Genomic DNA, 26,951 nt, shown 5'->3' on the forward strand with positions numbered 1-26,951 from the left:
TTATTTTCTTTGGAAGCAACAGGCTGACCAAAACTACATTATGGTTTGTTTTTTTATGAAATGGCACTTAAAAGTGCGACTGATAATTTTGGACAGGTTTCTTTTGAGCGCTTACAATACGCGTGTGGGCTCATGGAATTTACCTGCAGATGTTTTGAGTGTATTCTTTTAAGTGTGCGCGAGAAAGTTTATGCATGCCTGCATGTGCAAGTGTGTAGCATGTACATGAATCTGTTGGTTGCGCGTGAGTGTTTTAGTGTGAGTATGCGTATTTTATTTTCAGTGTTTACGGATGAGTGTGGACTCGTGTGTCTTTTTTGTGTGAGAGCGCATGTTTGTATTGTTTGCGTGGGAAGTGCGAGTGAAAGCGTAAACAGTGTTTGAGTGTTTTGCGTGTTCGTTGGCTCGTGCGCGTGATTGTATATGAGTGTTAGTGTGCGTAAAGTGTTGGCCGAGTGCGTGCGTCTCTTCGGTTACGTGCAGTGTTTTCCGGAGCGGTTATTTGTTTTGTGTTTTTCTATGCGTGACTGTATTTTTGCGTGAGTCTCAGATTGTTTATGTGAGTGCGATTGCATACGTTATTATTTGTGTGCGTGTTTGAGACTGTAAGGGTGTCTTCCGTGTGTTTGTATACGTAATGGTGTGTGAGTATGACCGCATACAGATGATAGTGTGTGCACACTTTAGTGTGCACGTGTGTGTGGGAGTGTGAGCATGTTTGAATGAGTGTTTGTAAGTGATTGAGTTTGCCTAAGAGTGTGCGTCGTGTTGTCTTGTGTGTGCACGTTTGTGCGCGCGCGTGTCCCATTGATGTTCGAGGAGGAGTCCAGTTCCCCCCCGACCAGGCGCGCCCTCTCCCGCTTCTAGCTTCCGAGGATGTTCGCCTTGGAGGAGGCACCTGCACGATGAAGAGACGCTTGCCGGGGGGAGGCGGGGCCCGCAAAAAGTCCAACAACAACAACAACGAGCTCTTGCTGCTTCACGACGAGCCCTCGAAATCTCACGACACGGTCGGCTCATCCTCAGCTCGCCACTTCCAGTGGGATGCGCGGGACTCGGTCGCACCGGAGGCTGCCGCGCTAGGACGCCAAGCCGGCGGGATGATATGCAACAAGAACGGAGACTGTCGAAGGGAGCCCACCAGCTCGGGGAGCTTGTCCTCACTCATATCCCGACAAGAGAAGCACGCCGATGGGGGGTTAGAAGCGGCCGAGGGCGGCAGGGCAGCGAGCATGGACGGGTCTGCGTTGTCAGAGGGACCCGGGGCGGAGGTCAAGAGCGCCGCGGGCACGGAGAAAAAAGACTCTCGGGTGTCTTTTTCCAGCGCGCCCGGCGGTCGAGGGCACACCCCGACGCAGCTTTCCAGGAAGTCGTCCACGAAGGCGGCGGTGGAGGACGGCTCCTTGATTGTGGCCGACGATGGCGAGTCCAGCCGGGGCCAGACGTACATGCAGCGGCAGTTCAGCTCCATGTTGCAGCCCGGGGTCAACAAGTTCTCCCTGCGGATGTTCGGCAGCCAAAAGGCGGTCGAGAAGGAGCAGGAGAGGGTCAAGTCGGCGGGGAACTGGATCATACATCCGTACAGTGACTTCAGGTACAGCCGGCGCGGGACTTGCGTGGTGGGGGATCAAATGGGCAAGCAGATACTTCACCAAACTTTAAACGCATTAAAATCGCCATAACTTGAATAGCAACATATTCAGATAGTAATGGAGTGGTTAAGAAGTTTCAGCACAGAGGACAACTACATTTAAGAAACCTGATTTATACTCATTATCTATGCATTTATCTTTCTGTTCACCCATTTCGCCATCCAACCATCTATAATTATTGTTCATTCATTCATCTCTACCCATCTGTCCATCCACCCATTTCTGAGGTCATCCATCCACCGCTCATCCATATATCATCTATCCATCTCTCCACCATCCATCCATCTGTCATCCATCACTGTCAGTCACTAACGCTCATCCATCCATCCATCCAACCACCCATCCATTCATCCATCCATCCATCCATCCATCCACCTATCATCATTCATCCATCCATTTCTCACCCTCTCCCGAAAAACTTAAACCCTACAGGCAATGTTTTAAGTGAGATTTTATCATTTTGATATAATAGTGTAATACTAAAAACCAAAATAAAAACAAACTACTGTCCTTGCCACTTAGTGGCAGTTTATACGTCATACTTAAACGAGTAAAGCCTTTCACATTTCATGAATTATACTGTTCATATTTACTGTAATTAATTTGTCCTTTACTATTTAGCAGTGAGTTCTTGCGTATGATTGATAGTGATATGCATGACCTTGGTCTAGGTTCTACTGGGACTTCACCATGCTTCTCTTCATGGTGGGCAACCTCATCATCATCCCCGTGGGCATCACCTTCTTCAAGGACGAGACCACCACGCCGTGGATCATCTTCAACGTGGTATCCGACACCTTCTTCCTCATGGACCTGGTGCTCAACTTCCGCACGGGCATCGTGTTCGAGGACAACACCGAGATCATCCTGGACCCCAAGAAGATCAAGAAGAAGTACCTGCAGAGCTGGTTCGTGGTGGACTTTGTCTCCTCCATCCCTGTGGATTACATCTTCCTCATTGTGGAGAAGGGCATCGACTCGGAGGTGTACAAGACGGCGCGGGCCCTCCGCATTGTGCGTTTCACCAAAATCCTCAGCCTGCTGCGCCTGCTCCGCCTCTCCAGACTCATCCGTTACATCCACCAGTGGGAGGAGGTAGCAACGCATTTCACAACATCACAAGTGCTACAAAATTCAAAAACTACGGATAGCCAATCGCAGATACCAAGTATTGGTACAATCTTATTTTAAGATATCGAGTAACCACCAATATTTAATGCTAATAATATCTGACATTGAATAAGTCCTCCACGGCAGTAGATGGCGCTATATTGTGGCAGTTTGACCCAACAGCAAATTATCATTTGTATCAGAAAGAAAGATTTTGTTCATAATATTTTGCCATTATATTTAATGACATTTTGTATACTGGTATTGTATCGGTCTGAAAAATAAGCGGTATCGAATTTTTACGTATTAATCTAATAAACTGTAGGAAAACACCATTTGTTTTAGGAAGGAAAGTCGTACAGAGCAGATGGATTTTTTTTAACACAAATAGTGGAGCAACATGTGTAGACCGATAATTTATCAAAAATCACAGCAGGTATGTATTCTATGTTTTATACAAAAAAAAAACATAGAGTGGCAGTAAAACACTATTCTTTTTTCATGTTTGTATTCTATAACGGTGATTTAGTTTGAAGAGGGGGGTGTGTCATTTTTTGAGAAAATGTCAACTTTCCAGAAAAAAAGCTGATGCGATTATAGTAAAGTTGAAATATTAAAAGCAAGCGTGCAAGGTCTTCTGAGCAACATGGCGGCTGACGTCACACTTACACTGTACTTATCTTGGGTTGGTTGGTGAGCTCAAGCATGCAATTGTTAGAACAGGTACTCCAAAACCAACCTCGGTGCATTGAGCCACATGCTGCTGCAAAATCATGATTATCCGAACACATGTATCAGTACCAGCACCAGCCAGTTCTAAGAGGGTGTGCACACTTGTGCAAGCGCATTATCACAGTTGTTTTGTACGACTTTGCCTCTAAAAGATTTCATTTCTCTAGTTGAGATGTGTAGGTCATAGGTCACATTAACGGGGAAATAAGTTTTGAAATGATTTATCTTGGTCTCCTAGCATTTGAATGAGGGGTGTGTAGACTTTTCATATCCACTGTAATTAGCCTTGAAGCCATATTCACTCCCACTCTACAGTAACTAGATGCGCTATTATGCTACATAAACACAATTAACCCCAGTGCACGGTTTGTGTGTGTCTGTGTGTGTGTGTGTTTGTTTGTGTAAACATAAATGGTGTCCTTTCTTTTTCAATCGAGCTGCTGTGAATCAGTGAAAACAACCACACAATCTTTTAATTACCAGGCGGTAATTTGAGCTTGGGGAAAAGCCTAATTACGGTCTTCCTTGCACACAAACGACGACATGAACCGCACTCACGACATGCGTAACATCAACTTGGAGTGCTTTGGCTACAAGTGTTGAAAATGTGTATCATGACACCAAATGGAATGACAACAAATACTTTGCGGGCTGTTATAAATCTAAATTTGAGGCAAACATGTTCGTGCTGTTGCAAGATTATTTTATATTTTTTTTCATGATTATATATATATATATATATATATATATATAGATGTATATGTATATATTGTACTTCCATAACAAAACTCCGGTGTTCTCATTTGCAAATGTTGTGGCCACAAACAATTATGCGGCATCAATTCTAGGCCCGGCCAGCACTAAAGATTGGGTCGCAGTGGTTGCTGATGTATTATATGCATATTTTTCAGAGAAGTAATGTATCTGTACGTGTGTGTGTGCGTGTGCAGAGGCCGCGATAAGCATTGTCGGGAATAAGCGGAGCAATTTCCTGAGGCAGGAAGCTCTTTTCATACGAGCTCTTCACCCGTTGGCGCGAGGATGCTTTTGTCTTAGGACAGAGTGAGGGAATGTGCGCGTGTGTGCGCTGTGCATGTGTGTGCGTGTGATTGTTGTTGGGAATTTTCCAAAGCAGGCTACTAAATGTGAATAGATAAGACAAGTGTGTTGAGACTTGGTGAAGCAGCATGAGGCTCATCACTGAGAGTTATTTTTGCACTCTGGGTTCCATGTGAACAATTATGTGGTTGTGCTTTGGTAGCGGCTCATGTTTTAGGAACCGCGTATTGCGATATGTTGGCTGCTCGTATGTTCTGACCCAGATTGCGGCGTGACATTGACACGCGACCGCTTTCTGTTCAAGGTTCATGAGGGGAGTCGAGGCGGCCATTTGTGAAAGGGCCGCATTAATCATGTAAGGGGAAGCCGCTCGGGTCTCCTTTTGCCGTTGGACCTTGAAAGTGTAAGATGCAACCTGTCTGAAAATAGAAGTACAGTAGAAGCCTGGGAATTGTTTTAATGACATCGACAGGCAATGTATGTAAATTAATCATCACAACCAGAAAAGGGTTCACCTGACAAAAACATTTCAATGGAACATTTGTGTCCAAGATGGCGGCATCCAGCTAAGCACACGGCGGCTGAATGTTGACAGAAAGAATTTTCGTCACCTTTTATTATATATTCCATTGATTTTACATTGATTTGAACACCAAAAATATGATTTTCAATATAGTTAACATTTTCAATAACAAATCCCCACTTTCAATGAATTAGCTTTTGGACTTTGTTTCAAGTTTCAATGCTACGTTTGTTTGTTTTTTCTATGTATTTTGCTTTGACTTTGGAAAACAAAAACAATGTTTTACGTTGCCACCTTTTAATTATAAATTATATCCACTTTATACTTTTTTTTGCACTTGAATATTTTATTTATATATTTAAAATATTTGTATTTTATTTTATATTTATTTCCCATTTTAATTATAGTAATTAATGGAAAATTTCATCTCATCGCGTCATCGCCCTAACACAGCCCCCATTTTTTTGTTTTTTAATGAAACGTAGTAACCCAATTCCTGATTTAACTCAAAATACGTTTATTAGTCGTAGTACGTTAACGCATCAGCGAATGACATTGCAATGCTGTTCATGAAGTGATGTCAATTTCGCCTCCCTCCCGCCAGATCTTCCACATGACGTACGACCTGGCCAGCGCCGTGATGCGAATCTTCAACCTGATCGGGATGATGCTGCTGCTGTGTCACTGGGATGGCTGCCTGCAGTTTCTGGTGCCCATGCTGCAGGACTTCCCCTCTGATTGCTGGGTTTCCCTCAACAAGATGGTGGTAAGCCCTTCAAATGGATTTGGTTATTATTTTCTTCTCGCCATAAATTCAATGCTTAAGAAGTGCTAAAACTTCACATTTCTCGGCATAATAGATTTATGAGTAGGCGACACAAGTTTGGCTTTCATTGTGGAGCTATGATTTTTTTTGGGGGGGGGGCGGTTAGGGGGGGGGGGGTTCGGTTACATTTCTTTCAGTAATTTTGTGGTAATTATCATTTCCATCTCGTTTCATCTCTACTTTGAGTCCAAGCTGTTTCCTCACCACTACGAGTCCAGTAGTCCTACTTCAGAAAACAACAAATCGGCAATTGAAGCTTCGAGGGCCGTCGTCAAGGAAACATGCGTGTCGTTTTGTTTTATGTCTCTGGGAAAAGTGCAGAAAAAAAAAAATGACTGTCACAGAGTTGAAATGAGCCTCGCCGCACGGACTTTGTAGCGTGTCCAACGAGACGAGATTCTGGCTCTTGACGAGCACTCGCAGCTCATCCAATATTCCTCATTAGAATGCGTTTTATAATATTTCATTTTTAGCGATACTCTCTGGAATATTTGTTAGCAAAGCGGGCACGCAGTTTCATTTGTGTGTCAAGTCAAAAAATATTTCTCAGCCTTGAGCTTGGTGGGGGTCGCTTTTGAAAGTATTAATGCGGGCGAAATATGCAGCGGCAAATCTTTGAGCAAGACAAAGATCAGCGCAGTCTGATTGGCAGTGATCCTCATCTGGCAAAGCTGATTTTTTTTTCCTCTGTAGAACATAATTTGTCCCAAACTAAACTCACAATTTGCTCCTCAAAGGAATTGGACAAAAGCGTTGCTGTTTGGCACTCTTATTAAGCATGATAAAAAGCCTTGCTTCTCGGCTTTTGAGTGCCAACTTTTTGGCGCTTCCACCGTTCGGATGTTGGCATTGTTTCTTCTAGCAGACCAAATAAATGACAGTTTTGAGGGCGTTGCAGTAAACTCGCCTCACTTTCATTTTAAGCCTGACCTCCCCAAGTTGGTCTCCTCTCCTTCCTCATAACCTTTTTCAACTTCAGGTTTGACTTTTTTACCCGTATTAAAAAAAAACAAAAACAACAATTATTAATTTCTTAGTCTATATATGGTGTGCGACTTTGAAAGTGTTCAATTTGTGGTGTCGATCCAAATTAGGATTGTTTGGCCTTGATAGAGGTCGGCGCTTGTGTTGTTTTTGTTTGGCCTCCTTCTCAATGTGCATTCAAGGACCCGTCCTCTTCTTTGCAAAAATCCTCCACTCATGCAATTACTGATAAACAGCAGATGGGGCTCTTAAGATAGAAAATGGTCCTCATTGAAATGCTGCTCTGTGTTCTTTGACACGCCCATACAGCCATCAATCCATTTTCTGTAGCGCATGTTCTCGTTAGGGTGAGATGGAGCCTCGCCCAAATGAGTTTTAGTGAAAGACGGGTGACAAGCTGGACTGGTCGGAAGTCAGTCTCTGCTACTTCCTGAAGTTTTAATAGCAGCAAAACCAACCCAATTCAGATGACGCAAAGAAGGTGAAAAGTCGAAATTTTGGACATGTTTTTGGGCGGGTGATGCGAGGCCACACCTTGCGCCATCATTCTGGACGATTTAGCCGGTTGGTTGTACTCGGCTTGAACTTGTTTGGATGGATGATGGACTTGGGTGGATGGATGGATGGATGAATGGATAGATGAATGAGCGATAGTGATGGATGGATGGATGAGCGATAGTGATGGATGGATGGATGGATGGATGGACTCAGATGGGTGGATGGATGAATGGATGAACTTGTTTGGATGGATGATGCACTTGGGTGGATGGATGGATGGATGGGTGGATGGATGCATGGATGGATGTATGTATGAATGGATAGATGAATGAGCGATAGTGATGGATGATGGATGGATGGATGAATAATGGATGGACTCGGATGGGTGGATGGATGAATGTATGATGGATGAACTTGTTTGGATGGATGATGCACTTGGGTGGATGGATGAGTTGCACCAATATTATATGAAGAATTACTTACATTTTTTAAATGTCATCCAAAGTTTCTTTTTCAGTGTAGCTTACAGTGAGTGCTGACTTTAATTTTTCCAAATGATTCAAACTCAGGATTATTACATCACTCTTCTCCGTGGTGAGTCATTCATTTTCGCTTTACAGCTACCTTAAAAGTTCAATATTTCAGATCCACGCTTTATAAGCCGTTCATCCCTAACTCAAACACATTTGGGTCTTGGTTGTGGTGGAATCTGTTGATTCATGGTGCTTGTTTTAAGAGTGATGATAAAAATTTGGTCGGGTCCGGTGCACTTGACGTGGCATTTCTCCATTCCTTTCCCACCATTTATCATGCGGTTGTTGGACATGTTTGAATAATAGATAGAAACACGGTACTTTTAAATAATGGATCGTAACATAGCTCGCAGTTGCTTTTGTGTTACTTAACATATTAAAAGTCTAAATGGAGCTCTGCCAAGCAAGATAAGCTCTCTGTTGTTGGTTTTAGACGTCAGGGAGGCTCTGCACCCTGTCTCACACACACACACACACACACACTCTTGTTTAATGACCCTATCATATATCATAGACGTTTCATCCACCCATTGTGCTGCCATCTAAAACGACTTATCTGCAAACGCATATAAGTGGCAGATTAGCTGTTGAGTCGCAAGAAAACGACCTCCACAATGAACACAAGCCTTTTTATTTCATTATGCACCAAAGGAAACGCTCCAGTCCGTCAAACAATGAAACTCATACGGAAGATGATATTATCCGTGCTCATTAATTAAATACATAAATGAATTGTGGTGGCATTCAATGATAACAATGGAAAACGGTCCAAAAAGTTATAGAACAAGCACAACTCAACTGATTTGTTTCTCGAGCACTTGAGAAGAAGAATCAGCCGCAAAGTGCTGCACATAAAAAATGATAAAAAAAAAAACTATCAATAATACAATAATTGTAAGAACAAACTGAAAAAAAAAAGAGTTGGTGAAGCAGCATGTGGCTCATTTCAGTGTTTTGGGGATTTTCTGCTGGCTGAAGATAGAACTAGCAGACAGCTCTTGTTGTTTTGCCGTCGTTATTTTAGATATATATTTTTGAAACATCGCCACAGCAGTAATCTGAAAAAACACCGCACTTTTAATGACAAATTACAGTTTTGTGGCCGTCAGGTGTCAAACTCCAGTCCTCAAGGGCTCTCGTGCATGTTTTTGATGTTTCCCCTCCTCCAACACGCCTTATTGGAAAGATCAGGATCGTTATCAGGCTCCCGCAGAGCTGGCTGCCGAGCTGATCATTTCAATAAAGTGTGTCGGAGAAGGGAAACATCAAAAACATGCTGGATAGCGGTCCTTGAGGACCGGTGTTTGACACCAGTAATGCAAACATTTTTCATTCCCAGCTTGTCTCAGATACTCGTTTTTATGTAACATACAGATCAAAATTACGGCTGTACTTGTGGGCACACTCAGTCTGCATATTATTCATATTCCCAAATGAATTATGCAATCTTACCACGTGTATGCGATACAAAGTGACGTTCTCTAATGTGTTTATGTCCACGCATGTTTTTTGCATCTCGCGGTCATCTCCTCATGTTGCTCATCCAACAGTAGGGTGCTCACCACATCTGGTCCCCCAAAAATGTCGAATCAATTGGCTTTGTATCAGTAATTGGTGCATGCTAACTCGTTGTGTGAAGCGCAGATGTTTGGACAATGTCAGGATGAGCGGCGCCAGCGGAGGCCTTCCTTTTCTGTAATGAACCCACGACTGGGGAAATTCGCACCAATCCAAGCAAACTGGAGCAGGCAGATGTGCGTTTGCCTCATTAGCGCTTCTTGTGCTGTGGTCACTTTTTTAAAAATACTCTTCTTCGATTGAACATGCCGGTGATGCGCATCACGTCGTTACTGGAAAAAAAACAAAAAACGTTGACAGCTTTATACAGTAAGTGAAGTGATAAATATTTTTTTTCCAAAAATCTTCCAATAGGCACTTTGACAATTATCAAACCGTGATCATGCAGGAGTTCACCGTACCACTGCAATGGCGGCAATGGTCAAATGCATCGGGAGTGGTTTGACTGGCACCTCCGCTCCCTTTCCAGAACGACACGTGGAGCGAGCTCTACTCCTTCGCCCTCTTCAAGGCCATGAGTCACATGTTGTGCATCGGCTACGGACGCCAAGCCCCCGAGAGCATGTCCGACATTTGGCTCACCATGCTCAGTATGATCGTGGGGGCCACCTGCTACGCGATGTTCATCGGCCACGCCACCGCACTCATCCAGTCTCTCGACTCGTCCAGGCGCCAGTACCAGGAGAAGGTACCGTTTTCATTCTATGAAGCAGCTAATTTAATATTTAGGAATGGCTTTTGATTGCAAAACTGCTGTTAGTGTCTGTTCTCATTCTCATCGGATTTCTAAGATCGGTCTTGTAATTTCGTCATTTATGACACATTCATACTTAGGCTAACTTTTATATACGCTATTGCTACATAAAAGTAACACTAAAAATCTGTAGCTGTGGCCGCCTTGACAGTGAAGCTTCCCAAACCTCCCCTGTAAACAGTTGGCAAACAGAAGGGAATTTCAATCTGAAATGTCGCATCGCTACCCTCTGCTGGCGGTTTGGCTCATTACCACTAAAGTGCTTGCAATTTATAGGGTGAGCTCATCAGACCCATAGCAGCCCCTCCCAATGAAAAAACTGCATAACTTGACTTTGGCTGTGAATGTTTTGCTTCTAATGGACGACTTAAGTCAATTAATTAGTTAAAAGAGAATTATGGAAACTTTGCTTTTTAATTGTATGTACACAAGTGCAGTTGTACCTTGACTTGATGCTATCTTAATAAGGCATTCGTATTTTAGCGCAAGCGCAATTTATTTGTTGGAGGGGTAATCTGTTTGTTGTTGTTGGTTTTTATATATTTTTATTATTTTTATTTTTATTTTTATTTTTATTTTTATTTTTATTTTTATTTTTATTTTTATTTTTATTTTTATTTTTATTTTTATTTTTTATTTTTATTTATTTTTTTTATTTATATTTTTATGTTTTTTACCTATTTTTTTTTTCCATTTTAACGTTCTCAATTTTTAAACTGAACCCGAGAGTGGATCAATTTCAAAACACTGAAGACTATATCTCTTTTTCTTTCTTTCTTTTGAATTCAAAATGATTTTGCGTGACCAAGCAGATTTTTTAAAATAAACCCCCCCAGAGCTTCTGCGTCTGACGTCTTTGTGTCAATTTTTGTGACCCGTTTTTGTCAGACATGACATAAAACCTGAAATGCTAATTTAATCTCCACAAAGACTTGGCATTTAATTTGAGTTCAATGGTTTCCTCCCTTAATTCCAGCACTCTTTGATAGGAATAGCATGTGTTCCATTAATTCTACGCTGGTATCCGCCAATCGCAGCGCCTTGGCCTGTCTCGTCACCTGTTGGGCTAATCAAAGCTGAGCTCAAGCCGGCCAAGGTGGCCTTTTTGGCCTTTCCTTGCCTCATTTTGCAGGCCTCTTTAGATCCCCGAAGAGATGCTGCCTAATTGCATGCACGTTAATGCTGACACATTAATCCCGTTCACATCAGGGTGCTTTGTTGTCTGGCCGACTCGTCGGGCCATCGTTAAATTGAGATTGACCTCCGTGTGTTGCGGGAATATTTTTTAAACAGTGGGAAACACCAAGCGTTCTTTTTGTAGTTGATAATTTCCAAGAAGAGGAGAAATGACGGATTGTTTGACTGAAGAGTTGGCTTGTTTCTTATCGTTACTGCATCTTATTTGTTAATGAGTTTACTCCCGATGTGACTCTATTTTTAGACCTCCAATGTCCTTACTACATCCAGCAGAGGAAGCTAAAGTAAAAAAAAAAGTAATTGGTTCAAACTTTTTGCAAAGTGGAACAGTATGGCCAAGCAACTCCTAATTTTTCAGTCCAACTGAACTTGGAATTGTTGCCTTGGTGTTGTTTTTTTTTTTTTTTTTTGGCAGTGTCTTTGGTCTTGTTTACTAATGAACTCACCTCCGACTTGTTGCTATTTTCAGACTCCCACAGTGTCGCTTTTATCCCTGGGGGTAAAACGTTTGTGTTCATCTGCTTGGTCACAGTTACAACTTTACAGCTTTCAAAAAAATAATAATTGGACCGAGATGGAAGATGTAAACAAATCCTGTTGTGTCCTGTGAAGACTTCCCCAATGCTTTGTTGTTTACCTTTATTTCCCAGTTGTGGTCAAGAACAGCTCTCTGTTCAATGTCTGCAAATGAATTTGACATATATTGCCGCGCTATGTCAGAGGAATCCATTCATGGTTTGGCTTCAGGCAAAGTTCTCAAAGCTGTCTTTTTAAATCGAGTATGGAGGGGATAATTGGGAAAAATAGTCTGCTGACTTCTTTAATGTCGTATCTGTCTGCCATCCTTGGCGTCGACATTATTCTTTTTCCTTTTATTTCCACGAGCAATTAAGCGGTGTTAAGTGTGTGACATCAGCTGCCATGTTCAACCGAAGGCAACCCTTGTTTTTTTTTCCCCCTCAGTTTTCATTAGAGCAATTTTGAAATTCATTCCCCCATGTGGCCCTGATGCAAGTAGTCTGTAACAGTGCAAAGTGAAGTGAAAAAATATGGAATTTGTACGGTACCAGGATCAACAGGTACACGGAGACGTCGTGATTAAGCTGCATTCAAGAAAAAATGGAAAGCGGATTTATTAGACCTCCAATGAGAGAGAAGGGCACCCAAAGCTGGAGTTGCTTTCTCCAAATCGATTTATATCATCAAACAAATCCACTAAAGGTGTGAATATACATTATGTCACTATATCCAATCTTAAGCATTAAAAAAAAAAAAAAAAAAAATCAAGGCTTGGTCAGGTCATGCTAGATGATTTATCAATGTTGTTTGTTTTTTTTTTATTATTAATTTTTTCTTTAATTAAATTTTTTTTTTTTCCAAGGCGCCAGTACACATTTGTCAGTCAGACTGAAAACACAACGAAATGCAACCCCGCAGTCGCACAACTGACGCATAGATTTCTTCTCCATGTATACTTTTCCGCTACATCGACTTTGGGAGGCCGGTTGACTTTTGAGTGACGCAGCCGCTAATCTCAGACTAATGCCGCGGAAATCACAAAGTCAATAAAACTTCCAACGACAACAACTTCTTAAAAGAGGCGGAGGCGGCGGGAGCGAGCGAGCGAGCGAGCTCTCATTTGGCTTTAATTGAGAGAGTCACACACACACACACACACACAAACCGACTTGCCTGGCTTTTCCCACCGTGGCGCTTGTGAATGACCAGCAGCTTCGATGCAGTAACTGAACGCGAGCTTCATTCGGTATCCTTGTTTACTCAACGATATATTACCAGAACGCTTTTACTGATTGAATTCATAAATTGAAAAAAAAAGAATAATTTGAAATTTCCCACTACTTGCTGCTACGTGTGATCAGATAATCGATTTGGTGTAGCAGCACGGATATTTGAATGCCGTTGCTAATCAAAACAGCAGCATGTACTCATGCAAGGAATTGTAATATATGGCAATAATTTATCTATTTAAGTTTCTTGAATACTTTGTCTTGAATTCAAGTGTAAAGATTTATGGAAGTTTGAATTTGTGTTTGTAACACAGATTTTTTTTTTTTACCATCAAATTTCTATCAATGACATTTTAATACTGTGTAAAAAGTTCAATGCGGTAAATTTAAAATCAAACTCAATTCAAATACCACATACCACAAGATATGTTTGTGCCACTTGAATTTTTGACACAAATTTTTGTATGGAAATAAAATTGTGAGTTAGATATTTTTTTTTTGCATACACTGGTGGTGGAATATTCAAAAATTCTATGTAAAAAAAAAAAAAAAGAAATCAACATCTTAAATTCAAATTCAAACGCTGATGGCTCAATTAGAAAATTATGTGTGAGCAATTCTGTCATACTTCCATCGTGATTTCCTGCATTTTGTGGCGACCATTTTAGCATTCCAACCCGGCCTTCCTCCATCCACGTTTCAATTTTATAAATTCCGTCCATTCTTGACTTCCTTCCGCATCACAGCCCTTTTTTATTTTATTTTAAACTGCTTTCACTTTCGCCATAAATTGTAATTCCCTATCACTAATATTTAATATTTTTCCTAAAATTCTCTGACTTTTAATGCAGTTCAAGTAGCAAGTAGCCGCATGGAAGATTTGATGCGTGAGTGGTTGTTGACGCCGTGTCCCTTGACCCTTACCTTGGAAAACACCGCTCATCCCATTGACAGTTGATTCCACCGAGCCATGACTCACGCTGCATACGTGACACACACACACACACACACGCACAGAAAGTCCTTGCATTACATTTTAAAGCTCCAAGAACTTTCTAGTCCGCAGTTATCTGCTCTTAATCATCAAACAATCTTCTTCAACCTGAATGATTTGTCTAAAATGCATCAGTCAAGAAAAAAAAAATGCGACAGAGAAATCATTAATCCTCAATTTTTAAGGCATTGTTTTGTTTTGATTGACACAAGACTCCTGTTAGCTTTAAAAACACACGAGGCACAAGATGGCTGAGCTCAGAAGGCCAATTATTTTCGTCGTTTGAATACTTTGAAGAATTGTATTTGCTAATTAATGGCAAGAGTCCCAGTGAGCTAAAAAGATATGAATATAAAAAGTCTCCACGCCCTCTTGTTCGAATGTCAGGATGTGTAGACTTTTTTCACCCACTGTAGAAGAAAACATATTTTGTAAAAATTTGTTCCCTTGTTTCCAGTGTCCTTTTACTTTTCCAGTTAAACTTTAGCATTCCCATATTTCCAATTATTCCAAAACTTATGGACGCATTTATTTTACACGCAGGGGAAGATTTGGATGGTGATAATGCATATTACGTGAAAGGGCGCTAAAAAAAAAAAAAGTTCTGTATCATCAGAATCAGAATCAGAAATCCCTTTATTGTTTCCGATTCTGATTCTGATGATACAGAACTTTTTTTTTTTTTTTTTTTCATGGTGTCACCATGATATCATGGTGGAGATGGAATCATTCCACCGTCTCCAAGCTTCCATCGAAGCATCAAGAGACATTTTCTGTACTTCATGAATACGTTGACTCATTTACTGCCATTGACGGCTAAAGACGTCAAAGATACATTTTTTTTTTTTTTACTTGTCTGGCAGTGAATGAATTAAGGTTGACTTTGTGCAGGCAAACACTGATGAAACATACTCTTTTTTTTTTTTCTTTTATTTGCGCATGCTCTTTGCTTCTTTTTATTTTTTTCATTCATTAAGAATCATTGAGAAAAGGTGTGATTTTAGTCATGATAAATGCAAGAAAAGTGACTGGAATATCTGGTAACAATATTGAATATTTCAGTGCCACAACTTATTCTTTATGAATAAAGCATATTAGGAAGCTCGATTGGCGCTATTATGAGTCAACTCAATACATATTCAAAAGGCTGCCATGACAGTAAAACGTAAATTTGTAAAGAGTAGTTCGAGCTAAACTCGAACAACAAAGTGCTTTATTATGAAACCGACATATTGCATCGTTAAAGCTCCTTGTGTTTTTTTTTTTCTTTTTCAAACCATAATTGCTTTGAACGTTAACTCATTGACTGCCATTGACGGCTAAAGACGTCAAAGATCCATTTTTTTTTTTTACTCGGCTGGTAGTGAACGAGTTAAGACTGATTTCTGTTATTCACTGACATTTAGTTCATTGTAACGGAAAAAAACAAACATATTTCCGACTTGGTGAAGCAGCATGTGGTTCATTTTCAATGTGTGTCCAGCTGATCCTTTTAAGTCTCAGTGTATTTTAAACAGTAAGTAGGACAGCACCGGCTATTTTAGTCACCCAACTTGTAGCGTGTGAGTTTACTGTGTATAATTTCTCCCTTTTTTTAGGGGGGGCAAAAAATAAAAAATCTTGAAGTTTCGCCCTTGTTTATTACCGCAGTATAGAAAATACCGACATCTTATATTTGCGACTATACAACAAATACAATGAGAAAACAGCCTTTTAAAGCAACCAAATCATGTTCTAGTGATGGTGGTGGGGGGGGGGGCATCATAATGATGTGATAGAGCATCTTTTCACAGCAGGTGTCATGTTTCAGCTCATTGCCTGGAGGAATAAACAGGTCACGGGCTTCTCATGTGGAGCCCGAATATCATTATCACCTTTTCTTTTTATGTCTACCTCTGCTCGTCAATGTGACATAAATGTCCCGGTGAGCAAAAGTGGTGTGCTCATGTCCTCCTATCCCTCCACCCTCTTCCTATCTTATCTTCCTCTCCGTGGCGTTCAGTATAAACAAGTGGAGCAGTACATGTCATTCCATAAGCTGCCGGCAGACTTCCGGCAGAAGATCCACGACTACTACGAGCACAGATACCAGGGCAAGATGTTTGATGAGGAGAGCATTCTGGAGGAGCTTAATGAGCCGCTCAGAGAGGTAACTAACACACACACACACACACACATGGAATCTCATTATAAAGTGCAGTCAGTCTTTGCTGGCGTGCTGCTTGAATATTGATACATTTACAATTAATATGGCTTCATGTGTCACTTGGTAATTAAATCTCCTCTAAGTAGTAGTAAGTACAAGTAAAGGTTTTGTACTTTTTTTTTGTTTTCTATGTTTATCGGGTTAAAAAAAAGATCATTAAAGACATTTAAATCTTACTCTCTAAAAAGGCTGATGTTAGTGTTATATTATGTATGCGCATAATACGGTACAATGAATAAAAGATATTTCAAAGGGTGAGCTGATTAATATACCCTTTAATATATAAAATATTTAAAATAACACAAGATAAATGTAAGGGAAATAAAATAGAAAGAAATTGTTCTGATAATGTTTTATTTTTCTCGTTGACTGGACTTAATAAAATAAATAATAATAATAATAAAATATTTTCACAAGAATGAAGTCAGAATTTTGAGAAGGCTTAATATTATAAGGGCGGAATGTCATTTTAGAGAATAATGTCATTATGAAAGAAACATTTTCCACTATCATAAAGAAAACTAGTTGTGAAAAAAATCTTTGTTCGAAAAAGTTTTCATTTTACTTGAAAACGAGCAACAGAATAAAGCTGCGATTCTACGGGAAAAAAATGGAAAAAAATATCTGAAAATATTTTTCAAAAAGCTTCACAAGAATATATTTATATTTTTTTTAAAGTTGTCATTGGACAAGAAACTAGTCATGTCATTTGCAATACTACAATAAAAACCTGTAGTTTTACACAAAAAGTTTTTGAATACAAAACATCTATTATAAGAAAAGTTATTTAACGGAAGAGAATAAACATGTTTTACGCAATAAAGTTAAAATACTATGGAAAATTTTGGCACTGTAATGAAAAGTAGTATAAAATTGGAAAAGTAAAAAAGGCAACATTTTTTGAAGAAAAAAAACATATTTTGCAAAAAGTCAAAATTTTATGACAAAAAATAATAATCTTATAATACAGCCAAATATCAGAGATACCCCGAAGAAAATCACGAATAATCTAATGAAAACGGAAAAATACTATTATTTATTTATTTATTTTTTAATGGAACGTGATCGTCCCGCTCAGGAAATCGTCAACTTCAACTGCCGCAAGCTGGTGGCGTCCATGCCGTTATTCGCCAACGCCGACCCCAACTTCGTGACGGCCATGCTGACCAAGCTGCGCTTCGAGGTGTTCCAGCCGGCCGACTACGTGGTGCGCGAGGGCACCATCGGCAAGAAGATGTACTTCATCCAGCACGGCGTGGTCACCGTGCTCACCAAAGGCAGCGTGGGCATGAAGCTGGTCGACGGATCCTACTTCGGAGGTGGGCGCCCCTTTGGAAAAAATAAAAGCTGCAATGATGAGAGTTGGGGCTGACGTCACTTCTGCTGGCTTCTTATTCCATTCGTGTGCAGCATAACCGCTAAATGCAGCTCCGCCATGTTTACTTCAAACTCTAAGCTCCACGAACTGACCTCCGTCTGGAGACCTCGGTTTCAATTCAATCAGCATTTCTTAAATGCATTCAGGACTCAAACCATTCAGCGATTGAAAGACCAGGAGCAGAATTCTAAAATCTATTCGAAAGCTAATTGGGAGCGTGCGTAAAACCTTTCGGAGTGGACTAATATGTTCGGATCTCTTCATTGTGGTCAGAACCCGAGCTGCAGCGTTCGGAACGAGCCACAGCTGTTTCATCCTCTTTTGAGGCAGTCCAGCAAAAAGACTGTTACAAAATCAAGTCTACTGGAGATAAAAGCAGGGATACGTTTCTCCTCTTCTGTTTGGAGCATGCAACCCTTCAGTCTGGAGATGTTTTTCAGCTGCTTGTTTTAGTTTTTGATTTGATATGATTGCCGAAAGTCAGCCCGAGATTTCGAACTTGGTCTTTGGTTTCGAAAGTCTGATTTGCGAGTGAGGCAAAACTGTGCGACAAGACTGCGGTAATGGTAAAACTAAAGTCTTTACTGGTTACTTCCCACTACATGAGAATAAAAAAAATAAATAAAATAAAAATAACGTTCCCCATCAGCAAGTTGCTTGATGCAGGTGGAGCCCATATGAACAACCCAATAGTGATGACGATGATGCGCTCATTTGTCATGTCTCGCCCGCTTTTCATGAGTGCGCGCATGGACACTCTCAACGGTATTTTGACGCGTGGTTGTCAAGACGACGGGTCATCGAAGAAGAAAAAAAGTGAATGTAATGGAGCTACGCGGGCCCGGCTCCAAATATAGCGGTGCTCCATTAAGGCGGCCTGTCAGACAGACGCCACTCACCGTCAGCGGGTCGAAGTAACCACACACGGCCGACGCATTCACGATTGAGACCTGCTGTCAAAAAAATATAAAAAAAATAAATAAATAAATAAATAACCCCCCCCCAAAAAAAAGCTTTATTAATGTGTAATTACGCTCGTTTCAAGTGTAGTAGGCAAAATAATCACTGACCATCCCGTGCAGTTCAGTTGTATTTAACTTTTTCGTTCAAAGTGTTTTTAAATTCCTATTTTTTAAAACCAGAAGAATACAATAAAATAAAAATGAGTTTTCCTTTTGGTTCACAGAGATCTGTCTGCTGACTCGTGGCCGACGGACCGCCAGCGTGCGGTCGGACACGTACTGCCGCCTTTACTCGCTTTCGGTGGACAACTTTAACGAAGTCTTGGAGGAGTATCCGATGATGAGGCGCGCCTTCGAGACGGTCGCCATCGACAGGCTGGACAGGATCGGTGAGTTCATGTGATTGGATGACTCCGAGGTCGCCTGTCTGGCGGACTGCAAAGGGGTTGGAAACCTCCGACACTTAACACCAAGGACGACTTCTGTCGTTTATGTAACAGCTCGCTCTCGCGCGCTTTCCACGGAAATCATAATTTTAGGGGAAAGTGTCTTTAAAAATGATTTTCCTTCCATGATATGAAGAAGACACAGGTAGAGAGAGTACAGTGTTTTTTTCACAAAAGCCTGGGAGTCATCCACGACAAGAAATGAAGCATAAGGAATCGCGACGCTAACTGACGGCTGTGATGAATAACGACAACGTGCGATGAAGGGAGCGTGAATATTTATTCACGGCCAGGTTTTTTTTTTTTTTCTTCTCATCACGGCACTCAAACACCCTTTTACTATATCTCACACCTTTTCTCTAATTTTTTTAAATATGCCAAAATCGGGCTACACAAACATAGCCCGATTTTGTTGTTACCTTAAATTCTTTTTGGAGAATAAAAAAATCCATACTGCTCTCTCCGCACCATCCAGGAATGCCTCCATAGCGTCCTTGTTTTTTTCCAATTTTTTGCTGGAGAAAAAAGACAACAAAACACATGCGCATAAAGCCTAAAGGTCATAAAGGTCGTCATGACGACATAATTGATTGTCCCGCCTCCCCGACAGACCTGCGCCATTGGAAAGAGTCTCGACGAAAGCATGTTGAGTCAGGAAAGGGTCTTGTAACGTGACATCTCACACGATAAAAGACACAGAACGATATTATCCTCTCTGGAAAAAAAAATACTGAGAGAAAAAAATTATATTGCAATGAATGGAGAATATAGTTTAACCGAAACCCCTAAACAAAACGCTAACACTCAACTCTAAACCCTAAACCGAACTCACTGACCCCTAACCCTAGAAATGACATTGTCTGTTTTAAGAATTGCACAGCAGGCCAGATAAAATGTTCTTGGAGGGCGAGGATGTCCCGGAGGCCCTAAATTCCTCACCGTTGCATTCTGCTCCAAAAATTTTGGGAGTAGAGTGACAGTCATGGCCATGTTCAGAAATGCCCCAGATGCTGCCCCTCCACGCGGCAGCTTGTCTTTACCTATTCGCTAAAAAGGTGCACATCCTCTCACGTCCCATCTGTTGCCATAGCAACCACATTCCACACATGAGCAGCCGCTGGCCAGTTAGCAAATTTGGATGGGGTGTTTTAATCTATCTGATCAACCAAAAACGCTCTCCATGTGCGCTCAATGGGCGATAATCACCCCCTGTGCCTTCTGTTGCTGGACGGGGTGTGTGTGGGGGTGTGTGTGGGGGTGTGTGTGTGTGTGTTGGGGGGGGTGTTGGGTTAGCTCGTCAACCAGCAGCTGCACCAAGAATACATAATCGAAATAGACTTGAAAATAATGAGCCAATCAATGCATGTCCACGAGTTAACAATATTTCGCTATCGGCATCCGTTTTCAAAGCGTACGACACGCTTCAAAGATTTCGCTATCAAGCATCTGTGAGCTCGAATGCTTATTGAGGATCCGTACAGCTGTCAAACCAAAACAACACATAAATACAAACATGCGCTTTGGATTCAAAGCGTCACACCCTCAGTGTTGGGGAGCAAAATGGACGTTACATATTTTCACTTCAAGGATTTCGATGTTATTTATATGCTACTTTGTGTTATTCACGAAAACATCGATAGTGAGTGTGACATTTAATGCATGGACAAGGTACGAACAGATTACAAGTGAGAGCAATTTCCTTAGAATTTATTTTAGAAGAAGAAATTTTATTTGTCCTGCACGCACACTCACACAAAATTTTGCTCAAGGACATCACAGGTGTGTGTCCGGTGATGTTGGGGGCGGATGGTCTTGAACTGAGGTCTAAGGCCGGCGGCTTTCCCATTTCAAATCATACTTGCATGTGTCTTCGGGACTTTGGGATAAATTCGTAAACTGCCAGATCCCGAACTCTTATGAAAATATGGTTGAGCGACGAGCTGACCAATTCCTCATCGTATTAAATATTTGTAAGGAGTCCGTGGACCCGAACCGTTTGAGAACCTTTGCTTTGAACCGCACCACCTTCGCAACAACTGTTTTCTTTCTCATTTTAGGCAAGAAGAACTCCATCTTGATGCACAAAGTCCAACACGATCTCAACTCAGGGGTGTTCAACAACCGCGAGAACGAGATGATCCAAGAGATCGTCAAATATGATCGCGAGATGGTTCAACAGGTGGACGTGCCGCGACCGCAGCCATTGGCCGTAACGTCTCCGCAGCACACAGGGGTTTTGACTCCACCGGGTTCGTCCCAGCAGGCTCAAAGTTCCGCAATCGCCACCTTGCAGCAGGCTGTCGCCATGAGCCTTTGTTCACCCATGCAAGGGAACTCGGTGGGGGCCGGGACGTTGCAGTCTCCCAGGATGGTGAGGAGATTCCAGGTGTTGCAGAATGTATCCAGTCCTGGCTCGCCATTGCAGTCGCAGCTCCTTGCTTCTGGTGCCTTAGCTCCAGTCATGTCCAGCCCCACCGTCCACAGCCCCCGGTCGTTCCATTACGGCTCCAGCATCCTGGCTGGTCCCGCCACTGGTTCCCAGCTGTCTCTGGCCCAGCAACACACAGCGAGCCCAGTGCACCGACCCAGCACACATAAGAGTACGCATTCCCTGCCAATGGAGAGTCTCAGCCAGGACACTCGAGCGCTGTCGGCCTCTCAGCCCTCATTGCCACACGAGGGGATGCATCCAGGTGGTCCGAGTCCACCCCCATCCACCCGGGTCTCCTCGACTTCCATCGGACCAGTTCAGACCCCATCGGGCCATGCGGGTGTCTGCAGTGCTTTACCGCACAGGATTGTGCTTCCGCACCAGCTGTCAGTGGGGGCCTTCGGAACGGGGGTCGGTTTCGCCATGGGGGCACCTCTCGGGGACTTGGTACGACCCAAAAAGGACTCCAACGCGAGCCTTCCAGAGACGGAGCAGATCAAAGTACGATCCCGGCTATCCTCAAACTTGTGATCATCATTAAAGCCTTCCGGAGTTCTCGTGGGGCTTGACGGGACGAATTAAAGGAAACTTAAGTACTCCAGCGTGAATATATGCAATGAGTGACTGGCAAAAGTAGACGGATACAGTGTTTAACTTTAGCCTCTTGTGCATTGACTTGTTTCTACTCAATGCACAGAATGATAGCATAGCATAGTCGCAACTCCCAAATTTGCCTCCTTTGTACAAAATATGGTAGTTCACAACGTACTGTATTATGCCTCACTATCCTTGTATCCACTTTGTTTGCCTGAGGACTAGAACAAGAACAGGAACTTGTTTCTGAGTTTTTGACTCACTATGCTAGCTTTAAATGTGACGCTATCGCAGGGACGTGTCCTTATACAGGTCGGTCTTCTCGACAAAAAATGTACAATGGTCGATTGACCGTTGTTTCGTTACTCCTATTTATTAAATGTCATTTCCCTCCGCTGATTACTGAGTCTTGCTAGTACAGAAGTACCTTAACTTCGCAGTTTCATTACCTCAATTCTCAGCTCCTCGGTCATTACTCCTATCTCTAATTGTAAGTGAGCCGTAGAATGCTGGGCGGATACTGTAACTTTCTGCGCTGCTCTGAAGTTCACTCGTACGTTCAATTTGACGTGAAGCAAAGCAAAAACTCAACTGAATGGAAAATGTTGTCGCTCGGAAACTCCCAAGTTGGTGCACTAGTACGTGAAGGCATTCAATTGATCAACAAACGCCAATGCAGTTCTTGACCTTGCATCCATTGTTGCCGATCTCAGCTGACTTTGGGACGAGAACCAGAATACATCTTGGACTGGTACAGCCCAAAAAATAAAATACCAACACTTAGTCTAACCCACCCCTGCGCAGAGTTAGGCTGCACCTCACGCCAGAATTGCACTCCGCATGAAAATAGCCCTAAATATTTGTTTTATTTTAAATGCGGTGGCTTCTTGAACACCGCTGGGATCAACCATGTGGAATTCCACCACGTTTTTTTGGGGGGGGACTTACCAAATTAGACTTTCTCAAACGGAATGTGTCCCGCTTTAGAGGTTCCTACATTGGTAAAGAACCTTCACGTTCTGTCCAGCCTGAATATTAATCCATTGTCTGTAAGAAGAGAGTATATTTGTAAGAACTGCCTTACAACACATTCAGGCGGAAAAACGGATTTTTGATTTCCTTCGGGGCTTGCGCGGCGCAGCGCAAAGGGTCATTCAATATTGGAATTCAATCAACAAGTTGGCAACTACAAACGTATCGGATGTTGGAGTTTCTCAAGAAGGCGAGAAAGAGTATGAAAGGCCACACTGAAAAGAAAACACTTGAAATGATAAAAATACTAAATTAAACAATAAACCCAATTTTAGATTGCGTATTCTAATTATTTTTATGATCACATTAGATGTTCCCACTGATGATGGCTTGGTGGCGCGGCCGTCATATTCATCGTTTGTGACGTTCACCTAGCAAGTCATTCCACCCAATCTTCTCACCGTCAACGTAAAGCAATTTCGTAGCACGTCATTAAAATGTAAATCCGAGCGGTCACTGGGCCAAAGCGGTTCGTGGCTCCGCCGCCATCACGAGTGGAACGTAAACACACTTTGGCTCAACAGCTCGACGTGGCAGCTCAACCGTGCCAATAAGAGTTCATTGGATGGCTCCGATTTGCGTCCAAAAGCATTTGCCTTGCTGTCCACCTTCTCAGCACGTTTATTTCGGCTCATCTCCGTAAGGCCTGCTGCACATTTACTGCCTAATGACGAGGAAAATGGAATCCCTCGGGTCTTTTTGGGGGCTCTTATTAATTCCCCTTTCACTGGAATCCATTATTCTGTGCCAATAATGATTTTGCCCCCCCCCCCCTTCATGATGATGATGATGATGATGATGATGATGATGACACTTTTCATTTTGTTCACTTAGTGTACTGTATCTGGAGACTTTCAAAGTGTTTTATTTTAAGCAGCGTTTTTCAGGTCAGTTGTGTTTTTGTTTATGCCCAAATCAAGCCCCAGTGGAAGTTATTTTGGGTGCTCAAAATTTGACTGGTCAACAATTTGTAACAAAGTTATTTAATCAGAGATGAAAGAAATAAGAACACACGAATAAACATTAGCTACACATTTGTAAATACTGAAGTCGTCATTTATAAAGCATGTTTCTGACATGAATAATCATTTGGATAGAGTTTGTAAACCCCTAATTTACCGTCATCATTTTGCAAGGCACCTCCTGATGCTTTCTTTCTACGACAATATATGGCAATCAGTGGCGTATTTAATGAGTTTATTATAAATTATAAATTTATATTATACATTTATAAATATAAATTTAAATTCTATATTTATATACATTAATATTATGATTTTTTAATTCACTATAAATGCTTAGGTAATGCTTATTAGTGTGTACTTATTACAAAGTGTGACCAAATTGTTTTGCGCTGATTCCGAACATGCCCTCATTTTTTTTTTCTAGCACATCAGGATTTCAAAATTTTAATATAATATGTAATGTATTGAGTTTTATTTATGAATTAAGGATTGGGTTGAGCAACAGGTGGATTTGTTTTTTCTGAAACATCATAGCTATAAATTACAACGCATGGAAAAAAAATCCATATTGCACAAGCTTTTATAGGTCAAAATTGAAAAAAAAAAATGAAAATCTCTCTAAGCCCAGACGTGCTCGGAAAAAAAGTAGACTTTTTAAAAATCTGCGTCAAAAATGTTTTGCAACACGCAAAGTCATCTCTGATTATTCGCCGAATTAAACTTAACGTTGTGTCTGCGTCCAGTCCAGGGTGTACCCCGCTTCTCGCTCAGCCAGCTGGGATAGGCCTCATCTCACCCCCAACCAAAATGAGGACAAGCGCTACAAAAATAAAATTGGAGGAGCGCATGATACAGTACTGAGAATGTTTTGCAATAAGAAAACAGGGTAAATTGTAAAAAGAAAATGATTGTGAAAACCAAATGTCTCAAACAACAAATCAAAAACAATATTCCCAATCAGGCCGCTGAGAACGAGAGTGGGCCAACTCCATTTTTTTTTTGTTAATTTTACAGCAAGTGCAAAAATGAACCTCAGATGAATATCAATCGACTGAACTTTTTCTGATACATCAGCGCAACTCACATTTCCAAGATGGCTGCGCCCTCAAAAAAACAAAACAAAACAAACAAACACAAAAAAAAACAGGCCTAAACCAAATGTTGACTCAAATATTGAGAGAAGAATGGATATTTGGAATAAAGTAAAATCTGAGGGGAAACCATTTCTGTAAGAAACAAGCATGCAGAAAAAGTAATCACTGCCACATAAATCATCAAGATATAAATCCCCAAGATTTTATTATGAGCCAGAAAGCGTTTAATCGCACCGTGCAAAATGACAAAATTGAATTCACCCACTCAAGTTCTCTGTGGCGCCACTGAGCGATAAAAACAAGTCAAACCAAAGCTCAGCGGACTTCTTTTTTTTTTGTTTGTTTGAATAATAGACTTCATCTGGAGAAATAATTGCAGAAGATTATGATGACACATTCAGGCATGCTGTGAAATGTTAAGAAAAGGCAATAACACTAAAATGGACACCATGTAACTTTTGTAAGTTTTATGTTATCAATATTACAACTTCCTGATATTTCTGAAGGGAGTTAATGGAACAAGATTATAAGATCTTCTATGTTATTATAAAATGTGCTAATTGTGGTAAAATTACAAGGACGAATAAAATTCAACAAAAGTATAATGACTTATACCTGGCTGATAATTTTACTGAAAGACTGATGCCGATTTCGATATTTGGCAGAATAAAATTTCAATAACCGATTAATCAGCCAACGGATTAAAACTATATATAACCAGAAAATGTAATTCCTGGAGAAATTGCGTGTGAAGGCGGAAAGGCTGAAATCTTTTTTGTGGAATGATTTTGAATGAGACTGAATGAAATTGAATGATTTGAATGACAGTGAATAATAGTGAATTATATTGAATCATCATGAATGAAATAGAAAAAAATATTGAATAATGTTGAAAAATATTGAATAATGTTGAATTATAGTGAATGACATCGAATGAAAATGGGGAAAGGCAGTGATTAATGGAATTGAATGATATTAAATCAACGTGAATAAAGTTGAATGATATTAAATCAAAGCTAATAATATGAAAACTGAATGACGTTAAATCATTTTAAATGGAAGTAAATAACATTGAACAACTTCCGGTTTCGTGACGTCACCCCCGGGTTCGTGACGTCACATCCGGCCAAAATACGTCACTTCCGGTTCAGTGACGTCACTTCCGGTTTCGCGATGTCGCTTGCGGCCAGAATACGTCACTTCCGGTCAAAATACGTCACCTCCGGTTTAGTGACGTCACCTCCGGTTTAGTGACGTCACTTCCGGTCCGTGACGTCACTTCTGGGTTCGTGACGCCACTTCCGGCCAAAACACGGCACTTCCGGTTTCGCGACGTCACTTCCGGGCAAAAATACGCCACTTCCAGTTTCATGATGTCACTTCCGGTTAGGTATGTCACTTCCGGTCCCGCGACGTCCCTTCCGGTTACGTGACGTCACTTCCGGGCAAAAACCGTCACTTCCGGTTTCACAACGTCACTTCCGGTTAGCGGCGTCACTTCCGGGTTCGTGACGTCACTTCCGGTTAGTGACGTCACTTTCGGGTTCGTGACGTCACTTCCGAGTTCGTGACGTCACTTCCGGTCAAAATGCGTCACTCGGTTGAATTATGTGGAAGTAGTTAAGCGTCAAAAAAACGGGCGGAATAAGTTTAAT

General features: G+C 41.4%; 1 protein-coding gene across 1 annotated transcript; it reads left to right on the forward strand.

Annotated features, from left to right (window-relative positions):
• The first annotated feature begins 511 nt into the window (after positions 1-511).
• On the forward strand, positions 512-26,311 carry hcn2b (hyperpolarization activated cyclic nucleotide-gated potassium channel 2b). The gene is made up of 8 exons (XM_088313575.1): positions 512-1,594; positions 2,324-2,747; positions 5,681-5,842; positions 9,965-10,183; positions 16,191-16,337; positions 17,473-17,713; positions 18,959-19,123; positions 21,238-26,311. The coding sequence occupies exons 1-8, from the start codon at positions 906-908 to the stop codon at positions 22,140-22,142; spliced, it is 2,952 nt and encodes a 983-aa protein (XP_088169701.1). The 5' UTR covers positions 512-905; the 3' UTR covers positions 22,143-26,311.
• The last annotated feature ends 640 nt before the right edge of the window (positions 26,312-26,951 follow it).

The sequence above is a fragment of the Idiotropiscis lumnitzeri genome, chromosome 13, assembly GCF_059441095.1.
Source record: "Idiotropiscis lumnitzeri isolate Australia: NSW breed Sydney's pygmy pipehorse chromosome 13, RoL_Ilum_1.0, whole genome shotgun sequence".
NCBI lineage: Eukaryota > Metazoa > Chordata > Actinopteri > Syngnathiformes > Syngnathidae > Idiotropiscis > Idiotropiscis lumnitzeri.

What these genes read in the sequence shown, in the direction of transcription:
- hcn2b (XM_088313575.1), top strand. Translation starts at nt 906, where the DNA reads ATGAAGAGACGCTTGCCGGGGGGAGGCGGGGCCCGCAAAAAGTCCAAC. An exon ending in GGCGCCAGTACCAGGAGAAG is followed by an intron (nt 10,184 to 16,190) that starts GTACCGTTTTCA and finishes CGTGGCGTTCAG; the next exon opens with TATAAACAAGTGGAGCAGTA. An exon ending in CGACGGATCCTACTTCGGAG is followed by an intron (nt 17,714 to 18,958) that starts GTGGGCGCCCCT and finishes TTTGGTTCACAG; the next exon opens with AGATCTGTCTGCTGACTCGT.